We start from the raw sequence: 22422 nt of genomic DNA, 5'->3' as shown, positions 1-22422 counted from the left end.
TTCTTTCTTTCTTTCTTTCTTTCTTTCTTTCTCTCTTTCTCTCTTTCTCTCTTTCTCTCTTTCTCTCTTTCTCTCTTTCTTCTCTTTCTTCTCTTTCTTCTCTTTCTTCTCTTTCTTCTCTTTCTTCTCTTTCTTCTCTTTCTTCTCTTTCTTTTCTCTTTCTTTTGTTCTGCTTTGTTTGGAGACAGGGGCAGGGGCTTGCTGTGACTCTTAGGCGGGTCTTGAGCTCCTGGGGTCAAGGGACCTTTCCCCTTCAGCTTTCCAAGTAGCTGGTCCTGGAGGTGCAACTCAGCATAGTGCCCTGCTTTTTTCTTAACTCTCTTTTAATGTAGAGCTTCTCTCTTTGCTGCTTTTTTTGTTGCAGAACTAGTGAGGCTTACCTGTGGACTTGCCCATAGATTTTGCTATTTGCATCCTCATGATGTCATTTTTTTCTCTGTCCTTGATCTTCCCTGTAATTGGAAGTTGCATCTAGAGACTTGATTAGATTGTTTATGCTGAGGGTAGCGGTTGAGCAAGGCTGTTTTGTGGGTGTTACTCATTTAAGGTGGCATGTGTTTTTTTTTTTTCCCCCGGTACCGGGAATTGAACTCACAACTTCCCGCTTGCCAGGTAGGCACTGTGCCACTGAGCTAAATCCCCACCCCAAGGTGGCATATGTGTCTGGGTTTATTTATTGCTTTTTGAAATGAGTGGCCAAGAGGTGCAGTGTGTAGGTGAGTTGGATCTTATGCAGGAGCAGTCATTTTCCCCCCAGGAAAGTTTTGGATGTCACAGCTGAGGGGAGGAGTTGTTGCAACCACCTATGAGAGAGGCCAAGATGCTGCTCAACTTGCTCTGTGCACAGGACAGCCCTGGTAACAAGAGTCTGACTCAAAATGTTAAGGAAGTTGAGATGGAGAAAGTGTGACTTAGGTCTCTTAGTTCATTTAAAATTCTGTGTGGTGATACTCTGTTATTCTTGCTTTGCATACTGTTTAGAAAACACAGGTGAAGAGTTGGCTAACATTTGATTATTTAATGATAGTTTATATAGGCAGAGTCTCTTTTTTTAGTTATAGGTTATTAAGAAAATGGGTTGATTTACAAACATCCTATGCTGACAACCAACCAGCCACCCTCCCTCCCTTCCATCTCTACTTTTGTGTATTGTTAAAGCTCATGGGTTTAAATGAACATTGGAGTTTCAGCTCCTTGCTTTATTATCATTGTTGCTTAGATTGGCTGTGGGAGATTCTTCAGGTTGGATCTTGAGACCTTTTGTTGCTAGTAGTCTTTGCTAACTTTCTTGATATCTAATGTGCCAAGATTTTTCAAGGCCCAGATCTGTTTTTTTTTTCATTTTTGTGTTTTGAGACTGGGTCTCACTGTATAGTCCACGCTCTCCTTGAACTCACAATGTAGCCCTTACTGCCCTTCGCAGCTGTCTCTCACCTTAGCTTCCTGATTGCTGAGGTTACAGGCATGTATCATCATGGGATGGAGACCCATTTGTTATTTGAAAGTGCTTCTTTTAAAAGGCAGCATTTTAATGATAAAATCATGTTAACTGCACATAGAGCTATATGGATCCTTTTATTCTTATAAATGTTGCATATATGGGTAGGAAATGCTTTGAAAGATCTTAGGTAACGTAGAGCATACAGAATCAAGCAGTGTTTCTGAGAAGAATAAGCATGACTTTCTAGGAGCCAGCTGAGCAGTAGACACAGTATGACTTGCCATTAGGATTTTTGGTGGCTATTTATTTCAGTGTTTGGAGTTTACATTTCAAATTTTGTGTATATGAGACTTTTAAGATTTCCTTTAAAATTTATATAATTCAAATATACAGAAATTGTATCTGTAATGTACAAGTTAGACGTGGACGTATATACTAAGAAGGAGTTAAAACACAGCTATAAGCTGGGCATGGTGGCACACAAGGCCAGCCTGGACCACGTAGTGAGGCCCTGTCTCAAAAAAACAAACCAAACCATAAAAACAAAAGCAAAACCCAAATTTCTCCAAGCAGACAAACAACTGTATTTTTAAAGGCAGCATGTCCCAAAGTGTACTGTATTAAGTTGGAAGATTTGGGAAAAACACTGGAAACAGTGTATCTTCCAGAAGGAATCACAGTATGTATTTGCAAGCTAAAGACTGTGACAGCTGCAGTTAAAGAAATATGTTTAAACTAGCATTTTGAAGCTTAATATTATGTAATTCTTCTGGAATATCTAGTATTCTGAAAAACATACTTTAAAAAATACTGTTCTGCTTGGAGAATCACTGTGGGCTGGAGGCCAGTCTGGGCTACGTAGTAAATTTAAGGCCAACCTGAAATATGTAGCGAGACCCTGCCTCAAGAGCCAGCAAAACAGAACAGAGCAGTTCTGCTTAAACTGTCGTGAAGCTGTGAGCCTGTAAGGTCTACAAGGGATGTTAATGACAGGAAGATGTCCTTCAGTCCAGTATGCGCAGCACAGACTCAGTGCTACTGCAGTTCTTAGTTCATTGTGTGACTTCCTGTCCAGCCATCAGTTCAGTGTTGCCTTAGCCTTTGCCAAGTAGGAGAATCTGAGAGCACCAAGGTGGAAGTCTTGTTGTAGTTGAGAATTTGTAAGAATGTTTTTGTTTGTTTATAACACAAGTTAACTGTGTATGAGGTGTGATTGAAATAGGTGGTGGTTTTTAAAGTTAAAAATTTATTACAAGAAAAGACACATTGCCATTAATTGCCCTCAGAAGATTCCCCATCGCCTTGAGCACATTGATCCCATCATTCTTGCCACCTTTTCAAGCATTCTGAAGGTCGTGTTCCGTGAATGTTTGTAAGATGTCATCAGATGCAGTGAATACTGCTGCTGAATGCCATCCACCATAAACGCAGACTAATAAAATTGCACAGTGTGCCTTTAGCCACTTTAGTCACTGGACCTGGCACCATGCCAACTTCTGGCTCTTTCCCCAATGTCAAAATGACCATGAAAGGTAAAAGTTTTAAATCAGTTCACGATATTGAAGCAGCCACAACAGCATAATTAAAAACACTCATCAGGAAAGAGGACTTCCAGAACTGTCTCAGAAAGTGGCAAGAATAATGGGATAGGTGTGTTTGTTGTTCTAGTAGTGCTGGGGATTTAATCCAGGGCCTTTTGGACGCTAGGCAAGTGCTCTACCGCTGAGCCATGCCCCCAAGCTTGGTTTAATTCTTAGTATGTAGCTCTCTGGATGGCACATGTACAGTACTTGGTGTTCGGCTGTGTTTAGTGTTTGGAGAAGTGGAAAAGCTGTATTCAGTGAGTAGGTCCTGTACACATTTACTTTATTATTATAATTTTTGTTTCTTTATGTGTACATTGTGAAATAATTGCCACGATGAAACTAATGAACATATCTATCACCTTGCAGTTATTAGTGTTTTAGGTGGTATTTAAAGAGATCAGAATTTGATCCTTAGCCAGGTGTAGTGGTGCATGTCCGTAATCCCAGTACTAGGGAGTCAGGAGGATCTCTACTAGCTCAGGGTCAGCCTGGACTGCATGGTGAGTCCAGCCCAGCCTGACCACATAGCAAGACCCTGTCTCAAAAAAAAAAAAAAAAGTGATCTTTATAGTCAGCTTAGAAAAATTTGGTAATTGAAGCTGATAGATTTCATAGTAGATATTTTCTTCCCAAACATGGTATAGAGCTGGGCGTAGGTAATTTTGGTTTGATATGTCTTAGGTGAACCACCCCACCCACCTCTCACTCTCCTGTTCGTGCTCCACCCACCACATCTTCCCAGACCCCAGAACTGAGCAGGCAGCATTTAAGTGCTTTAGCTAAGGACAGCACACTGTTTGAGGGGCTTTATTTTTAAGTATGCTGTTAGGTTTTGGGTGTGTACATGTTTTGAAAACAGTGTGAAGAGAATGTTACTGTGTTGTTTTGGTTTTTAATAAAATTTTAGGACCTTGTTATTGAATACTTAAATAAAATGATTGAAGTTTTGTGATTATCTTGTATGATAATAAAAGGAGGCAGCTTTAGAAGTGTAATGGTTGAGTCCAGATTTTTAGTTTTATATCTTGGAAGTTATTTTTAAAGTTCTAATTTATTTGATTCACCCATCATTTTATTATAGATTTCTTTTTGGAAAATAAGTTTTTGATTTGGATCATAGATGGGTGACCAAGGAAATCCAGGAACGTGTTAGAATAAAGGGAAGTACTACTAATTTTTCCTGGACAACAGGAATAAACAAATACTGCCCTCAAGTACACTGCAAGTTGTCTTTGCCCTGGGGAACAGCAGGCGAATATGTATGCCTGTCACTGTTTGCAGTGGAACTGTCTTGAAGGCTCAGACTGGAGAGCCACTCAGGGTGTTGCTGGGTGGTGGACAGTGGGTGGCAGCTGGTGCTGAAGTGTTGGTGTTGTTTGAAATGGTCTTCTTGGAGTTGTTAGCTCTGTCTAGTTACCATTAGCTCTGTATTACAGAATAATGTCCGATGAGTGATGGTGGTTGTTTTCAGGATTGAATGATTGTGAAATTTCTGAGGCTTTACCTCTCTGCTTGACATTTTCTAGACTTCTTGAATGTATTGCATTTCCTTTCTGCCTAGCGTCTAATCATTGATGATGAGATTTTGTAGAAAAAAATACTAATTTGTTTTAAGGAAAGCTGCAAGGGGCTGTAAAGAACAGAGATTTCAGGGATCTTAGATACAAAAAATATTTTATGATTAAAAATGACAAAGCACAGATAATGTATTTTAAAGTCTATTCCCACCTTTTTATATAATATTTTTGTCAGTACTGTAGGAATTGGAAAAGATAAGATAATTGTAGAGCTAATGATATTCTAGCTAGAAGGTTATGTGAGTCTTTGAGTTCATTTATTGGCCTGGTGTGTGTGTGTATGTGTGTGTGTAATTTTTGAGTACAAGACGTTTACAGGTTATTACATTCCAAATTTCAAAGGGAAGTTCAAGTTGAATGTTATCAAAAGTAAGAAAACATAAATATGTACATTTAATAAGTGAACATAATGCAAATAGACTGCATCTAATTTTGTTTGGGAAATACAGAAAAGCTAGTTCAGAAACTCCTGTATTTTTTTGCTTTAATAAAGCTATTATTTATTAATACTGTTTCTTACGTGTAACACATTTGTATAGAGTAAAATGTGACTGTTTTAGAGCCTAATGCTGTCTATTAGTCATTCCTAGTGTCATGCAGAAGGAATCAGTTTGGTGTGAATCTGAGCATGTGTTTCCCATCCATGCCATCTCAGGGTGTAACTCCACCAGGGACAGCTCCACTCGCCACCTCAGTGAGCAGCGTCAGCAACACAGCTGCAGCACCCGCCACTTACCCCAGGACGAGTGATCCCAGGAGAATCAGTGTGTTGACACAGGAGAAGCAGAAGGTTTGTCACAGGGAGCTAACAGACTTAAAGGTCTCTTAGGGCTACTGCTAAGTTCTTGCAGGGCCCTAGTCTAAAGTGGTATTGTGATACATTAGGTAAATTTTCCAGGTATGTTTAAAATTACAGTAGAAATTCAAAGCACTTAAATATCATACACAGAGATGATTATGTTCTAAAAAAAATTAACACTTAGGAAGATCATAGTAGTGACCAAGACAAATGTAAGTGAATGTTACCAAGTAGGTAAAATGAGACTTGGGAGCATGTGCTGTTGGAGCTGGCAGACCCTGTTCTTCAATCAAGTGTTGGTGTTTATGGGAAAAAAAAAATGAAATCACACTTCACATTTTGGTATCAAATACAAATATGGTAACCTCTCTGTGACTGTCATTGTTGATTATATACAAAGCCCCAGTGGAGGAGAATTTATAGCTAAAGCTCTAAAAAAGGGTCAAATGTAATTTAATTTGTGTGTTTATATGTGTGTGTGTATGTATGTGCGTGTGTGTGTTGTTAATATTCATGCAAGTAAAATGCTACCCCAACAATAAGGTAACAGTGATTTCTTTGTGGGGGGTACTGAAATGGGTGTACTAGTTTTTGCTTAATTTAGGTTATAAGAATATTTGTGTACCAATATACAATTCTTTAAGTGGCTTTAAAAAATTTTTACGATTGGAGTGAGTTCTGGGAATCATGGTTTTAGAGAAACAGTAGAGTGAATGCTTAGATTAGAAAAGTTTTTCAGGTAACTTTGTTATTTATATATTCTCTTCTAATACACAGGGTAAAACTTCAGTTGTGACTGTTTGTACTATAGAGTCTTGCCTTTGGCCTCACTCCTTTGTGCACCTCAACATACCTTTCTCAGGAGTCATAAGAGTGTGGCTTCCTGTTTATGTCCTTTAGCTCCTGTATTCAGCCCAGGGTATCTTTTCAGACCTTTTCTGCCGACTAGCTGTCTGCCGAATATTGTGCCCGATTCCCTCTTTCTGTGATTACCTCCAGTAGAATTACTTGTAATATTGGGGTTGGAACTCTGATAGTTGTTGAAAATGAGTCCTGAATCTGTACAGCACATAGGCCATGAAATAGTAGAATACTGTATGTACAACAGGATGTGTTGTCTTAACCTTAATTGACACACACAGCTTGACCTTTCAACTTATTTTAAGTTGTAGTGTTACATATGATGTTAAGGTGATTTCACCACTTAGCAGTTTATTATGAGTCACATCATGTTGAGTCCTTCGTGTGTACTTGTTTCATAGTTCTCAGAAGAGCCTTCTGCACGGTCTGAAGCTGCTCCCAAGGAACAGGGTCTTTCCTTGCAGCCAGACCTCCCTCCCAGAGCTCCTAGGGGAAGCGAGTGCCCAGTCACAGCAGCTCAGTGCTTCTTGTCAGGCCGTTCCCTGTCTTAGTCCCTAGCTAACTGAGGTGTTACCTGTGTTACACCTTAAGTGTCCATAAATAAGTTGGACTTCTTTGTGTCTGCTGTGGATGTTAACTGGTTCGTAGGGGTTTATATGGCTTGTGTTCTATGTAACTTTCAATGACACACAACATATCTGACTCACTTTTGGAGTGTACTTAACCTTTACTACATATCCTTTACATTCTAGCCTTAATATTTATGCTCCACAAATTAAGATATCTCTTCTTCGTTATAAAGCCTATCCAGCCTCACTAAAGAACACTTCAGTATAAAGAATTACTTCCACCAGAAGAAGTTACTCGATTACTTATTGAAAATTCCAAAGAACAGGAAGCTACCAGCAAACATCTAACAAAAGTTAATAGTTTTAAGTAATTTTAATAAGGGGTAAAATAGACTAATGACATTGTATTCTTTAAAATGATTAAAAGAAATGCATGTACAGCAATAAAACAAGGGGATATTATATATGTGCTGATTTTATAAAATGTGCATATGGAAAAATTGGAAGATCATATAAATAATAGTTGTGTTAATGAAATAACAGGTGATAATTTCCTCTTATAACTTTAAATTTGTGAGAATTTCAAAACCTTAAAAATTTGAGTTGTGAACAGCTTGATGATTCTTTGCTTTTTTTTTTTTTTTTTTTTAATCTTGGTTTGCTTTATGTATATCTTCTTACTTAGTTAGCTTTCTGGGATGAGTATGAGCTTTTTCCTAATTCCTGACTGAAACCTGAAGCGCTTTAGTTATCACCTTATTGAACAGTGCTTTTCTTCACTTTGTTGTCGGACGTGAAATTTGTTTGTTTGTTTTTTGTCTTTTTTGAGACAAGGTCTCACTATGCAGTTCAGAATAGCCTTGAGCTCACTTTGTAGCCCAGGCTGGTCTCGAACTCACAATGATCCTCTTGCCTCAGCCTCCCGAGTGCTGGGATTACAGGCGTGTGCCACCACGCCCGCTCAGACATTAAATTTTTGCAGGATGGTATTTGAGCATACCTGAAAAATTACTTCGATGCAAATCCTAATTACTGTTTTTTTTTTTTTTTTCTAATTACTGTTAATGAAAAGAATAGGAAAGAATACTGGGAAACAGCAAAATCTGTGTGTACCAGGTGTTCATTAGTAAAGATAGTTGATTCCTGGGAAAGGAGCCTGAAGAACAAGGAAGCTAGGAAGAAAAGAACTCCGAATGAAGTAGGCTTCTTAAAACCCTTCTGGCCTGTGCTGAAGGAAAATAGAGAAGTCTGCGCATAGATCCAGTGTGTGGTGCTATATGTGAGAACTTCATTGTAACATTGTTTTACAAGTATTTAGGCATGCTGATCAAACCGCATAGCCTTCATAAGAAACACAGGTTTTGCCCCTTGAACAAAGACTTTTCTTATGTATAAATGAGTACTGTGGAATGCATGCTTTTGTAAATGCTTTTGCTAGCAGCTTATACCTGAATAAAGTAGTATTTGTCTAAAATCTTTTGGAGGGGCAGGGGTGGTGGAGCTCCAACCCAAGGCCTTGTCTATCCTAGGCAAAAGCTTCATCTCTGAGCAACATCCCCCTCTAGATTGTTTAAACAGTTAAACATTTAAATGAATAAAAATACTAGTGCACTGATGCTGTTATGGTGCGTGTGGCATAATGCTATTGGGAGGAAGGCTATTGAGGCAGTTAGGACCACAGGCTTTGACATGATGGAGATACAGCTGCAGATCCTGCACTTGGATAATGATGCTGGTAAAAATGAAACATTTTCACTCTTCCGTAGTTTAAAAGTATTAAGTAGTACTTAAGTAGAATTCCATAGTGAATCACATTGGTTAAAGCAAACAGTATTGCTAAGGATTTGAAGGAATCCTTTGTTTAAGATCAGTGTTTTAAACTCCCCACCCTCTTTTGTTGGAGTGGTATGTTTGTGTTATAGTCTCGCTTTAAATAGTTGTGTATGCTTCAGTTACTTGTTCCCCAGTAATAGACGTTAGGTTTTCCTTTTGAATGTTTCTTCTTAGATAGTTCCTAATTTCATCTGGAATGATTATGATAACATTCCCCTGCCTCCCTCCCCAACCTCATTTGAATTGCAGAATCAGCACTGAAAATGACCTTCATATTTGGATTTTGGTTGGCATCAGTCATCCATCATACTTTAATTGAATAACTACTATTGGCCAAAGTGCTGAGTTTAGGGGTAAATACAAGGAGAAACGGTTCTTGCTCTCTCAGCCTTTGAAGTATTATAGGAAAGAACTTCAAAGATACGTTATTATGATATATGATAAATGCTCTGGTAAGGTAAGTGCTAAGGATTATGGGAGTAGAGGAGGTAGTGGGCTGCTTATTTTGATTTACCTAACGCCTGGCATTTACTGATATAATTCTTTTAAAATTGTTTGCAGATGACCATAATTGGTACTAAAATTTTTCAAGTTTTTTTTAAAAGAAGGAATTAGAATTCACGTTTTTAATATTTGTAAGATTTGGTTAGTTTAAAAGTTCCTAATGTCTTTGTAATGCAGAACGATATGGAACCTAGCAAAGCTGTTCCACTGAATGCGTCTAAACAAGATGGACCCATGCCAAAACCGCACAGTGTTTCACTCAATGATACTGAGACACGGAAGCTCATGGAGGAGTGTAAAAGACTTCAGGGAGAAATGATGAAGCTGTCAGAAGAAAATCGGCACCTGAGAGTAAGTTCTGCTAGTGGAAACCAAGTCAGTTGAAGTGAAAGTGTAAGAAATGTATGCCTAGGCCCCTTCACAAGTGTTTTTAATGTTTCCCGTGGTCAGCTGTTTCTCCTTTATCCCAGTTTGATGATGACCTGGCCTCTGCCCCATCTCCCATCCTCTTTAACAGCCTTACTATGGCTTCTAGTTGCGTGCAAGTTCCTCTCCTTATGACATCTGAAAGAATTCGTGGTGTGGCCTGTGACATTGCTGGCTTCCCCTCCTGTTTCTGCTGTCCTTTGGTGTCACTAGTCTGTGGGGCTGTTGAGCACTTGAAGAGTGGTTAGTTTAAATTGAGATGTGCTGTGAGTGTAAAATACACACTAGATTTGGAGTCTTAGTATGAAAAAGGTGGCAAACATCTTTTTATAGTGTTACATATTTAAGTCTTATTTTGGATATATTGAGTTGCATAAACATTAAAATTAATTTTGCCAGTTTATGTCTACTTTTTTAGTGTGCTATTAAAAATTTCAAATTACACATGTGGCTTGCATTTGCCGCTTACATTATGCTTGTGTTATAGTGCACTGGGCCGGAACACCCTGAAGGAGCATTTCCTTTGTCACTGGTCTTGCTTCAGCATGAGCTCTCCTAACTACACTGCAGGGCCCTGGAATGTGTCCTTTTCTACACCATGCACACATGCACACACTTTTCACTACCCACTGCTTGTCTTTTTTTTTTTTTCAGTGTAGTCTTCTTTCCTTTCAAAAATGAAAGAAAATTGTCTCAGACTGTTGTTCCTTTGTGTTTGCACTGTGTCTGCTACCTCTTACTGCTCTCCCTGTTACAGGGCTTTCTCTTTTGAGTGTGCAGTCCTCAGGGGCAGGAGCTGTGCTTTGCTGTTTCTGTAGTCACAGGGCGTGCATGCAGCAATTATCCACGTATTTGAATAAACAGATGGACGAACTGTTGAAGGGGACTGACTTGATATATGTGAGGTTTCTGAATAATTTACCAGTAACAAGTAGTTACTTGGTTCAGTACCTGATTTCAGTACCTGAGCACTTTCACATTACCTTTTAGGCTTTAAAACTCCATTTAATCAAGGGTGTGCATCGGAATCACCCAGTAAGCTTTAAAAATACAGATGACTAGGTCCTCTCCAGACCCAGAGATTCAGAGTCACCAGAGATAGTTTTAAAGTTCTAAAGGTGTTTGTAATGTGTACCTGGGGCTGGGAATCACTGCTCTTTCAGTCTGGAACTAGTAATTAGCATGAGACCCCAAAAAACACCTCATTCCAAAAAATGCAGCAGTGCGAATAAAATAGTACGCTCTTAGGTCACTCAGGTGTATTCTTTTCATGTACACTTTGAAATACTTGTAAGCTTATTGTAAATTCAAAATAAGTGCTGAATTGAAAATGCAGTGGTAGCTCAATCCTCTTCACGATTCTGGTTGCAGACTGAACTGAATGAGAACTGAATCAGATTTCCCCATAAGGTCAGCGTTGAACCTGACCATTGAATTTGATTTGGTTCTCATCCAGTTTGGTTTGTGTCTAGAGTCCTGGAGAGAATCAAGTTTGTGAGTCAAGGCACCACTGTATCCTCGGTACACCTAACGCACCAAGCATCTCTGGCAACACAGCACGTTGTGAAGTAGTGTCTCCTTGTTTTGGAGTGGCTGGCTGGGAGCCATCCAGTGGCTCTAGAGCAGATCAGGCTGCTAGCCTGGAGAAAGGTCACAGTGCAAACTGCAGTCAGTTAGACCCTCATGAAATTGGGGACTGTCTGTAAATTTAAACGTAGTAGAGGAATCATGTGAAAGACGACAAATAGCTTGCACTGAGGAAGTGAAACTGTCCAGTTGTCAGACTGGCGATGGGGATTAAAGCCAGCTGCAAAGTGAACAAGTACCAGTATTTCCCCAGGTCACTTTCCCAGTGGCATGACCTGCTTGAGTTACTGCTCCTTTCCTGTGGGAAAACATGTCTCCTAATAACCTAGCATTTCAGAAACTTGCTGTGTGGGGCCCTTCAGTAGGGAGGAAGTGATCCACTGTTTCCTGGAGGCTCTGAGTAATTTTGATGCAGAGAAGCAGGCTCAGTTCCCAGTCCAGGTGAGAGCTTCAGATAGAGGTTCCAGTATGTGGCAGTTCACATCTATCTTAATGTGAGGGATTTAGAGGACTAGGATGCTGTGGATTTTGTAGTCCGAACCTGGCATGAACCCTTGCACACACATCCTTCCCTGCTGTGCTGTGAGTATATCAAAGCTGGAGTTCACCCCGAAACCTGTCCTCCAAATCCTGTAATATCTCTTCTATGGTATATACCTCGTGCCTGTGCTGTGCAGGCTCCTGAGTTGCAGGGTCAGCAAACCTGTCAGACTAGGTTTATTCCTGGTTCTCTGTGCCTGATTGAGCTAGGGTGGGTGTAACCAATGTAAAATACCGCAGACCATCTCAGCAATGAACATGTACAGAATTGGTATTTTAGGAATGTATCTCTCAGTTCCAGTTTTAAAATCCGTGTTGTTGAGATAAAATTTTTTATCTTATGGAGACACTCAATGTAAGTATAGATGCAGCTTAGTAATTTTTAGTAAATTGAAGGGATTGGGTAGCCATCACTACAGTCCGGTTTTAGAATGTTGCTGTCCCTCCACAGAGCTCCTCTGTGGGCTCGCAGTTAGTCCTTTCTCCTGTCCCTCTGCTTTTTCTAGCTCTGGTGTCATGTGTATGCATATTTGTGTTTGAAACCCTTCTCTGCGTTTTCCCCTAGGAGGAAGGCTTAAGGCTCAGGAAGGTAGCACATTCGGAGAAGCCTGGGTCGGCCTCGGCTGCGTCCTTCAGAGACAACGTCACCAGTCCTCTCCCCTCACTCCTTGTTGTGATTGCAGCCATCTTCATCGGGTTCTTTCTAGGGAAGTTCATCTTGTAGAGTGAAGCATGCAGAGTGCTATTTCTTTTTTTTTTTTTTTTTTCTCTTGACCAGAAAAAGATTTGTTTACCTACCATTTCACTGGTAGTGTGGCCCGCAGTGACCATTTTTTTTGTGTGTACAGCGTCAATACAGGCTTTGCCTCTAATGATCTCTTATGGTTAGAAAACACAGTAAAAACTGTCGGCTGCTGGACAGGTTGTCTATCACCAGGTCATCATTAGCAGGTGTCAGTGGCACACAGTCTGTCATGAAATTCATAATAAGGAGTTGTTTTCTTTGTGGTTTTAATAAGAGTTCAACAATTGTTCAGAGTCTTGTAAATGTTATTTTAATAATCCCTTTAAATTTTATCTGTTGCTGTTACCTCTTGAAATATGATTTATTTAGATTGCTAATATCACTCATTCAGGAAATGCCAAGAGGTGTTCTGTGGGGAAATGGTGCCTCTTACCATGTACATTTTCTCCTTTACCTTTGCTAATATCATGGCGGAATTTTTCTTACCCTTGTGAGGCAACTGTTCACTGAGTTTTTCATCCTTACGGTCCTGTCCCATGGTATTTAACATAAAAAAATAAAACTGTTAACAGATTCTTGCTCGATAGCTTGATTGTGTCTGTGGTGTCATTGGAGGGGGTGTCAGAAGGTCCAGGGTGTGGTATTTGAAATTTATAATGTATAATTATCTCTAGCGTTGAAATCTTTCCATATAGATAGTACAGTATTTGCAATTAAAAGTCCATGTTCTGTTAAGGAAAATCATTGATAAAGTTTGAAGCTACTTTTAGAAGATTGTAATTGGTTTGTTTTCAAGAAATATGAGCAAATGCCATGAAAATAAGTGTTACAGTTTTAGGGAGTTTCTGTGTATGTCACCAGGCCATTTGATATACCCCATTCTTTATCAGCTTCTTTTGGTGTCTTCAGAGAAGACTTACTCTCTTGATTTTCAAGTATTTATCCAGCCTAATAATTTTTACTACTTACACATATTTCATAATAGTACTTAAAAAGTAGGTATTTTTGTCCAGTCCAACTTGACACGATTTCATTATGGAAATTCAGTGTTACTGAGCAAACCTTGGAAAGTTTCTTTGTGAAAAACGACCTTTCTTTTGCGAATCTGTTACGCATGTGAAACACATTTTCAGTGTAAATATTCCTTGCAGGGGCCGATGACTTTTCTGTATTTAGCTTGTGTCTTGTTTATTGTATTCACACTAATGGAAATATTTGGAATCAGAGCACATAACTGAGTACATTCTAATGCAACTGAAGTTTTATTCTTGGAAATTGGTGTTGGTTTTGTGAAAGATGCATTCTGCCTGAGAAAGAAGGTGTGCTTTGAGACTCCGATGTGGTACAGTGGTAGGCCCAGGCCTGCATACCTACCTTATAAAAAGGGGAAATGCTCTAAAATGTTTTGGTTATTTTCATTTCAGATGTGTTTTGAGTTTGTGTCAGATCACATATATTGAGTTCTTGTGCTCTGTGGTATCTTTTATAAAACCTCCTGCTTGGGAGCAAAACTTACTAAAAGCAAACATGAGTAATGGCCTAGTCACTACTAGCATGCTGCTGCTGATAGTGTTTCCAGTGCTGTTCGGTTTACTGTCATTGTAAACCCCTTCTTCTGAACTGGAAAAGCATGCTTAAAAAAAAAAAATGTTATATTTTCATCCCATACATGCAGAGTCAGTAATTCCTTGGTCAAAAGCTGTTCTATAACTGACATAATTGATGATAAGTATCAAGCTTGATATTTCATAAATACCTTAAAATTTTTTTTCAGTTTTCAAAAATTTAGTGCAATCTTGTTTTATGGGAATGCTCCTTAGAATTTATTTTGTTCGGGGCTGGAGATTTAGCTCAGCAGCACAGCGCCTGCCTGGCAAGCGCAGGGTCCTGAGTTCGATTCCCGGTACCAGGGAAAAAAAAACAAAAAAAAAGAAAAAGAAAAAGAATTTATTTTGTTCAGCTCATTTGCTTTATAGTTGAGGAATCTGAGGCCTTCCAAGGGTTTGAGAGAACTTTTCCCTTGTCCCACAGGTAGGTAGAGGCAGAGCTGGAGCTGGCAGTGTGGTCTCCTGCCTCTAGCTTTGCCTTTACTGCAACTTTGTGGGCAAGGAATTGTCTCATAATTTGAAAGACGGATGAAATAGTGAACATAAAATGCTCATAAGTGGTTGTGAGATTTTCTATCATAAGACTGTATTTACAGGCCTACTGTGTTTCATGTATGTGCTTCAGTGTTTAGGAATGTCTCCTACATTGGTAATAAGTATTACAGTGTATTTTTAGATAGGCATTTTGTCAAATGCATTATAAAATGGTTGGTTTTGAGAAAAACTAGTCTGTGCTAGCATCTTCAAAAGTAAGTGTAGGTTCCTTAACTATGTATCAGTGGATGCTCTGATTGGTTAGGACTCTTTTTAATTGTTCTATGGAATGTGATCAGATTATTTTACTACCAATAATTGTACTTTCAAAGAGTCCAGCTGTACTAATTGATTGGTGATATATAAATTGTTCATCCTCATGTGTTTAGAAATGTTTGCTTTGTTGATCTGCTTATTGGCATTTGTAAGCTTGAGGGAGTAACAGTGTTGCTGGCACTGAAATCAGTCAAGTAACTAAGGCCTTAAGTTCACATGTGATGCTAAAGGCACTACTTTCCTTCATTCTTTCTAGAACTAATGTACCTTAACTTTGCCCATCCATGTATTTATAAGAAGCAAATCAAGAACTGTGTTCTGAGTATGCGGTATATTATCTTTAAGGGAAAGAAGAGGAACGACACTTGGAGAAAAATACCCGATTCAGAAATTCTGGTCAAAGAAGTAATATTCTTAATTTTTCTTCGAAATATCTTAGAAGTTCTGAAATTGGTATTACAGGGAATACTTCGGGTTGTAACTGCTGAAAATATTGTAACACTTGTTAATAAAAACAGATCTTATGGAGTATGTCTCCAAATTGTGATCTGCCACTTTAGAAGCACTTAAACAGTAGTTTCCTTAGTGCTTTGCACATTTCTGTTCAGAGCCTTAGGGGTGTGCATAGATTTTAAAATTGACATTAAGGAGGGTTAGGCAAAGCAATGCTTAATAGTATGAAAAAACAAAACCAGAAGATGAATAAGTGATCTTAACTTTCTAGTTTACAAGGGAAATTAAACTACTGTGTGAATAAATAAACTTTAAAAGTGTGGTGAAGTATCATTTTCCTTTCCACAATAAAAACAAAAATTTTATTTCAACGTAATTATCGATGGCTGGTACGTTTATGTTCTGTTAAGCATCGGTAGCTAGTTGTTGAGTGGGACTTGAGTTCTAATTGCAGATAGTCTTGCTTAGTGGCCTAGAGGTTAAGTATTTTCTCAGGAGTGGGCAGCTGGATCTGCAGCTCCACATCGGGTAGCCCACACTTGCGGGAGCCTCGTCTCGGATTTTGTGCAGGAGCAGTGATCTTGGGGGTGCCTGGCAGCTTAGGTTGCTGCAGAGAAGGGACAACATAAACCTCCTCCCACCTACATTTCTGAGTGCAGAAATAAGGGCATTATAAGCAATGTAGAAAGTTAATAAAAAGAGTCAAATTGTGCATAGTTGCTGTGAACATTCATTTCCTGTAATGTTTATGCTTTTTAAGCAAAACCCTAAGATACATACAACTTTGTATTTTTCACTTTAATAATTTCTCTGGTTCATTGAAAATTAAGGGTCAGTGACGGCAAAAATATTTGGCTTTTATGGTCGCTTTCTTAAAGTTGTGGGCATTTCAGATGGGCATACCTGGTTGGCCTGGCTTCCAGGTAACTTCAGTTACATAAACACCTCTGTTAGCACATTGCTTTTGTTTAGAAAACTGTTCTCCACTTATTCTTAATGTGTAACACCCGCCTAAGAGTCTTTATCTTCCAGTACAGGGAAACTTCAGAATAATTTATTTTTCTTTTTAAAACCATTAGGAGTCATCTTTAGGTATTGCTTAATGTGAAATGTGAAAGTTACCTTTTTTTTTTTTTCTTTTGCCGGTACCAGGAATCGAACTCATGACCTTGCGCTTGCCAGGCAGGTGCTATGCCGCTGAGCTAAATCCCCAGCCCCGAAAGTTATCCTTATAAAATTACATTTTTAATATGCAAATGTCAGCCGTCACTGCAAAAATAAAAAGCAGTTTGAGAAATTTTATGAACTTTAGTTTTAGTTACCACTTTGGTACTATACACCCAAGAAATCTATTTGCCTATCATATTTCTCAACACTTAAGGTGGTTTTGAATTATACAATTTTTAATCACTGTGTTCCAGATACATTTTTATGTCAGTTAATCTTCACAGATTTTAGGAGATGATATGGGGAGGAGCTGGGGACAGAACCCAGGGCCCTTTGCACTTGGCTGTATCTACAGTCCTTTTTAAATTTTAAAGCATCTCTGTAAGTCACTAAATTGCCCAGGCCGAGTTTGGACTTGTGATCCTCTTGCCTCAGCCTCCTATAGTGCTAGGGTGGATTTTTTTTCTTGGCAGTACTGGGGATTAGACTCAGAAGTGGGGTGCGGTGACAGAGCTACACTCCTACCCCTTTTTATTTTTTGAGAGAGTCTCTCTAAGTTACCCAGACTTGCTGTCCTGCCTCAGTCTCCTGAGTAGCTGGGATTACAAATGTTAACCACCACACTTGGCTAGGGGACAGATTCTTTATGGGTGGCAGGAGATGGACTGTAGATTAATTTCCTTTCTGATTTGCTGTGATTTTTTTTCTCTGGGATACACGTCTTTATTTCCATTACTTGCTTAGATCTTTTCTTTCAGGGAGCAAAACCCAACAAAGTAACTGAAGCCCTCTCAGGATCTTTCCCTGGCCGTTTCTCTCCAGCCGCTGTCCTGAGATGTGTGTTGCCCACCTAGCAGTACTTGGCTGGCATGCAGCCTGGCGAGCGTACTTCAAGGGGCTGCAGGTGCCCCTCGCTCGGGATGTTGGCGGACAGCGCTCCCACGTAGACGTCGACGCCGGCGCGCCTCGTGCTGCATGAAGGCGGCGTGCACCGCTTTCTGCTTTGCTGTGCCGGCTTAGACGTGTTGCCACCAGCGAGGCTCGGTGACGGTACTGCGCCACCAGAGCTGCTGCCGAGGCCCGGTCCGAGTAGGGCCACACTGCCGGGTGCGGGCAGGGGCCTGGTGGGGACGCCGTCTGGGAATGCGTGGCACAGGTGGAGTGGGCGTCACTGCACAGCTCAGCTCTCCTTCCTGGATCTGGGGTGGTGGCTGGCTGGAGACTCAAGGCCATGCAGAGGCTGGCTGGCCTGGAGAGGATGGTCCTGAGAGCCACTGGCGATGTGTGCCTCATGCTCTCACGCGCGACGTGAGGAGCCGGGCCCAGGGTGGAGGTGAGTGCGTGGTGTGAAGCGAGCCCTTCAGGTGTCTGCGTGTCCTTCCGACTGCCTGGGTCAGTGGGGGAGGTGGCTTGTGTGTTTAGAAAGTGGAGCAACAGCATGAAAATCGGCAATTCCTACAGAAGAAATTCGAGTTTGGCAACACGGCAGTTGCACTGCCGTGTGGTAGCAAGTCAGTAGAGGTGAGGGGGTGAGTAAGCAGTTCGACCCCCAGTCTCCAGCACGCCTGGCTCGGCTTGCCGCCTGTGCGATGCCTGTGCCCATCTGCTCTCACGGTCTCTGGTTTGATGCTGACTGCACACTAGCAGATGCTGAGTACGGCGGAGCTGGGAAAGGGGATCCATCGAGCCAGAACACAGGTGGAGGAGTCTTAGGAGGCAGAAGTAGGTGCTTGCTTTTGAGATGATAGGTCATTGGGCCTAGAGTGTCCCAAACACGGTAAAGAACCAGGCATGACGTTGGGAGAATAATAAAAGCTATTTAATTACAGAGTACCTGTTACGTGTCTGTTACTTTACATGCAGTCTTGTCTTCAGGATAACGTTTTGCAGTACCCCACCCCTCTGCCAGAACTGGGTATTAGCCCCAGGGCCTTGGCGTGCTCTGCCCCCAGCCATTTTTTTTTTAATGTCAAGATTAGTGCTTACTAAGTTGCCCAGACTCCAACTTGTGATCCTCCTGCCTCAGCTTTCCAGCATGCCGGGATTACAGGGAGTGCATCTTAGCCCAGATGAAAATTTGGGGAAATTGGTTTGTCTAAGTTGACCATGCAAGAGCCACACCGGCCCTTTGTGTTTCCGTGCTGCCTTTGGAGAAATGGCTGGGGAGGAGCAGTGCTGGGAAACACTCTGGGCTTGGTGGTGATGATGGGGAGTTCAGTGACAGGTCTTGCTGTGCTCTTGGGTACCCAGTTCGGGCGGTGTAGAATGTGCTGCTCTGGCTTTGAAAGCCCAAGAGGAATGACACACCTAAAGCCTATGGCGCAGTAGGAGGTGGAGGTGGCTAGAAGGGTGTGGTTGTGCAGTGCAGACTGTTTGAGCACATTACCAGCTACAAAGTGGAAGCTGGCATGTAGTTTAGACCCTTAGGTATGAGCAGTTTCCTTGGGAAGAAGCCTGTCTAAGTGGCAGGAACCTGGAGCTAGGAAGGTCATAGCTCAGGCTCTGCTGTAGCTAGTGTGACCGTGGTGAGCTCACTTGGAGGCCCTCATTTCTTCCTCCGTAGCAGGGAGGATAACTAGTCACTGAAGGGACTGGAGAGGTGCCGCTCGGGTGGGGGCGTTGCTCAGTGGTGGGGCACACTTAGCATCCCCAGCACCTCTACCCCCCCTACCCCGAAGGTACAGCTCACAGAGCCGACTTTGGCTCAAATCGTACTCAATAAATGGCAGCAGTTTTGTATAACAGAAGCTGGCAGATGTCTGATTATTTGGGTTAAAAATGAAGATGCAGACAATGGATATTTGGCTTGTCATGAGCCAGTTCAGTGCATGGCATCATTTGACTGTGCAGCACCCTTTTGCCCAGCACCTGCAGAGGCAGCGGAAAAGCTGGGTTTTGGAGAAGCCACACACATTCAGATCTCCACTGTTTCTGACTCATAGGTGCCCGTGAAGAAGTGGTGGGACCTCTCCGAAGCACAGCTCTGTGCTCTAGTGCGGAGTTTGACTCTTCTAACCATGCAAGATGCTGAAAGCGCAGGACAGTCTAAAACTCAATTCTTTTTTTGTTTTTTTTTCCAGTACCAGGAATTGAACTCATGACCTTGTGCTTGCTAGGCAGGCGCTGTGCCGCTGAGCTAAATCTCCAGCCCCTAAAACTCATTCTGACTCTGTCTTCTGATCATGCAGAGCAGAGCACCCCAGTGTCAAAGCATTTTAATAGCAGCTTAATGATAAAAGATGACCTTGAGGTGGAGAGTGTGAAAACAGGTGGAGGCATTCTTGCAGGTAACCAGCCTGTCCGAGAGCATTCACCAAGTGTTTTTGGTCATTTTCGGAATATGAAGATCACATGTAGATTACAGTAGTACCCCCCATCCACAGTTTCACTTTCCTGTGCTACAGTCAGCTGTGGTTGAAATATATTGAATGGAAAATTCTAGAAATACGTTCAAGAAGGTGTGCAGTTTTCCCACTACTTCAGTGGCAGTCTGTTGAAATTTGAAAATACCGAGCAGGAGATTCCAAAAGTAACCTGTTCTGTAAGTCTGAACATGTGTACAGCCCTGAGGAGCCTGGTGAGACCTTGTCCCACTCTACTCTGTTCTGTGGCATCAGCTGTGTGACTTACACTGCCTGCTAGAGTCACTCATAGAAGTCTCAGTTGCCAGCTGACACCGTATTGCAGGATTGTGTGCAGGGACCCTTCATTTTACTTAATGCCCCTGACTAAGAGTAGTGACTTAGCAGAGTTAACCCACTAGTATAAAGTAGGCATTGCATTCGATGACATTGCTCAGCGGTTGGCCAGTGTCGGTGTTCTGAGCATGTTTAACACAGGTGAGGATAAGAACGATGCTGTGTGGGTGGGGTCTCTGAAGTGTTCTCAGTATTTGTCTATGATGGATTTATCAGGATGTGAATCACTGAAAGTGGAGCAGCATCAGCATTAGAGGGTTCAGTACTGCTTGTGGTTTCAGACATCCTCTGGGGTCCTGAGACACCCTCCATGAATCAGGAAAAACTACTGTATGGGAGTTTGGAAATTATAGAGAAGTTATAGGAAAATTTCCAGTACCTCTCCAGAGATAACTTACAGCCTTTTAAGTGCCTAGGTGTATATCAAATACATGTGGGGCTGGGGATTTAGCTCAGTGGCAAAAGCGCCTGCCTGGCAAGCGCAAGGTCGTGAGTTCGGTTCCCGGTACCAGAGAAAAACCAAAAAAAAAAAAAAACAAAAAACAAAAATCAAATACATGTATTTAATGTCAGATTTAGTATAAATATAAGTAATATGAAAATCAACATGGTTATCTTATAAATCAAAATTATGTTGAGAAAATTCATTTTTCCCCCCAAAACAGCTTTTGAAGTTGTAAGAAAAGGCAGAAGAATAGTACAGAAGATACTCGGACACTGATATTAACATTTGGGCAGTCTCTCATGGTTGTCATTTGCACCATCTCCCCCCACCACCTGTGTGTATGTTTGTGGAAGTCGTATACATGTATTCATGTGTGTGCACACGTACACATGCATGTGTGCACACACTGCATAGCTAGCTGCACACAGGGACCCACGTTTTATTTCCTCAAACCCATCTAAGTGAATTTACGTAGATCAGGTAGCATGCACATATTGTTACTGGCCTCTTTCATATATATTTCCTAAGAGTGATGCTGTTTATATAATCACAGTGCAGTTACCAGCCTCTGTGAGTTGAAGATTTTCACACTATGGGTCCCGCCCTCTGCAGCCCCAGGCTAGACTGAACCGTGTCCTCTACGGGCCGTCCCTTCTGGAGCAGGAGCCAGCTGGGTTCGCGTGTTGCGTTAGTGGCCATGTCTCTTGAGTCCCTTCATCTGGAATAGTTCCCCAGCCTCCCTTTCATCACACCGATGTTTCTGAAGGATACGGTCATCTACTTTGGCGTTTGAAGCCAACCGTTTCTCATCTGGCTCGTCTGCCCCGCAGCTGTGGGAAGGATGACCCACTGTGAGGCTGAGACCCAGCAAACCGCGGGGGCAGGAGTGCTGGCTTTGTCAGGTTGGGCTCTCAGGCAGATTCAATATCAGTGTCCCAGTTTCTTCCCCTGTAAAAATAGGGCTTAAAAAGCCCTGACGAGCACCTCGGGAGGCTGGTGTGGATTCAGGGAGTTAACACCACAGGGCAGAAGACAGCACACGGAGCACGCATCATCAGTCCCGATCTCACCTGTCCTGCAGTGTAATCATTGCCATACTTGTGGAAAATAAGAACATACAGTCTCGGGCGCTGAAGTGCGGAGTGCATTGCTTAAGCTCACACAGGTGTTCTCTGGAGGCAAACACCCTGCTCTCTGTACAGCGCCTTTGTGTTTTCCAGGTCTGTTGATTTTTTTCCGGTACCAGGAATCGAACTCACGACCTTGCGCTTGCCAGGCAGGCGCTGTGCCGCTGAACTAAATCCCCAGCCCTCCAGGTCTGTTGTAAGCACGCCTGATTTCTGATTGAATGCCACCGGGGAGTAGATTCTTCCGTCCTGTGGTGAGGAGGCTGCTTGGGCTGAGGTGAATCCGGTCCTCCCTCCCCTCTGCCTGGAGCAGTAGGTGCTGTTGACGGGGCCCTATGTCTCAGAGGTGGGGCAGAACTCACTCTTCTGGAGCCCAGCAACTTCACGTCACCGGACAGAACAGATTAATTTCATTTGGATAAGTCTCTGAGCATTTGTGGAAACTATTTGGAGCTTTGCTTTTTTTTTTTTTTTTCAGACCAGGTCTTGCTATGCAGTTCAGCTTGGCCTTGAGCTCACTTTGTAGCCCAGGCTGGTCTCGAAGTTGTAACGATTCTCTTCCCTCAGCCTCCCAAGTGCTAGGATTCTAGGCGTGCACCACCACGCCTGGCAGCATTTGGAGCTTGTAAGTTTAAAAGTATTGCTGA

General features: G+C 41.7%; 1 protein-coding gene across 1 annotated transcript in view; it reads left to right on the top strand.

The window, feature by feature from the left end:
• The window catches only part of Vapa (VAMP (vesicle-associated membrane protein)-associated protein A, 33kDa), a gene marked incomplete in the record, with an annotated part of 35214 nt that extends 22159 nt beyond the window's left edge, over positions 1 to 13055 (top strand). The window contains 3 exon segments of the mRNA XM_013514923.1: positions 5260 to 5394; positions 9348 to 9521; positions 12289 to 13055. Of these exon segments, the coding sequence (XP_013370377.1) occupies positions 5260 to 5394; positions 9348 to 9521; positions 12289 to 12447 (468 nt within the window).
• Positions 13056 to 22422: the final 9367 nt, after the last annotated feature.

This window comes from Chinchilla lanigera, unplaced genomic scaffold (assembly GCF_000276665.1).
Source record: "Chinchilla lanigera isolate Chin_1 unplaced genomic scaffold, ChiLan1.0 scaffold00001, whole genome shotgun sequence".
NCBI classification, from domain to species: domain Eukaryota; kingdom Metazoa; phylum Chordata; class Mammalia; order Rodentia; family Chinchillidae; genus Chinchilla; species Chinchilla lanigera.
The sequence above is the reverse complement of the archived record's forward strand: the minus strand, read 5'-3'. Positions and strand labels throughout refer to the sequence as shown.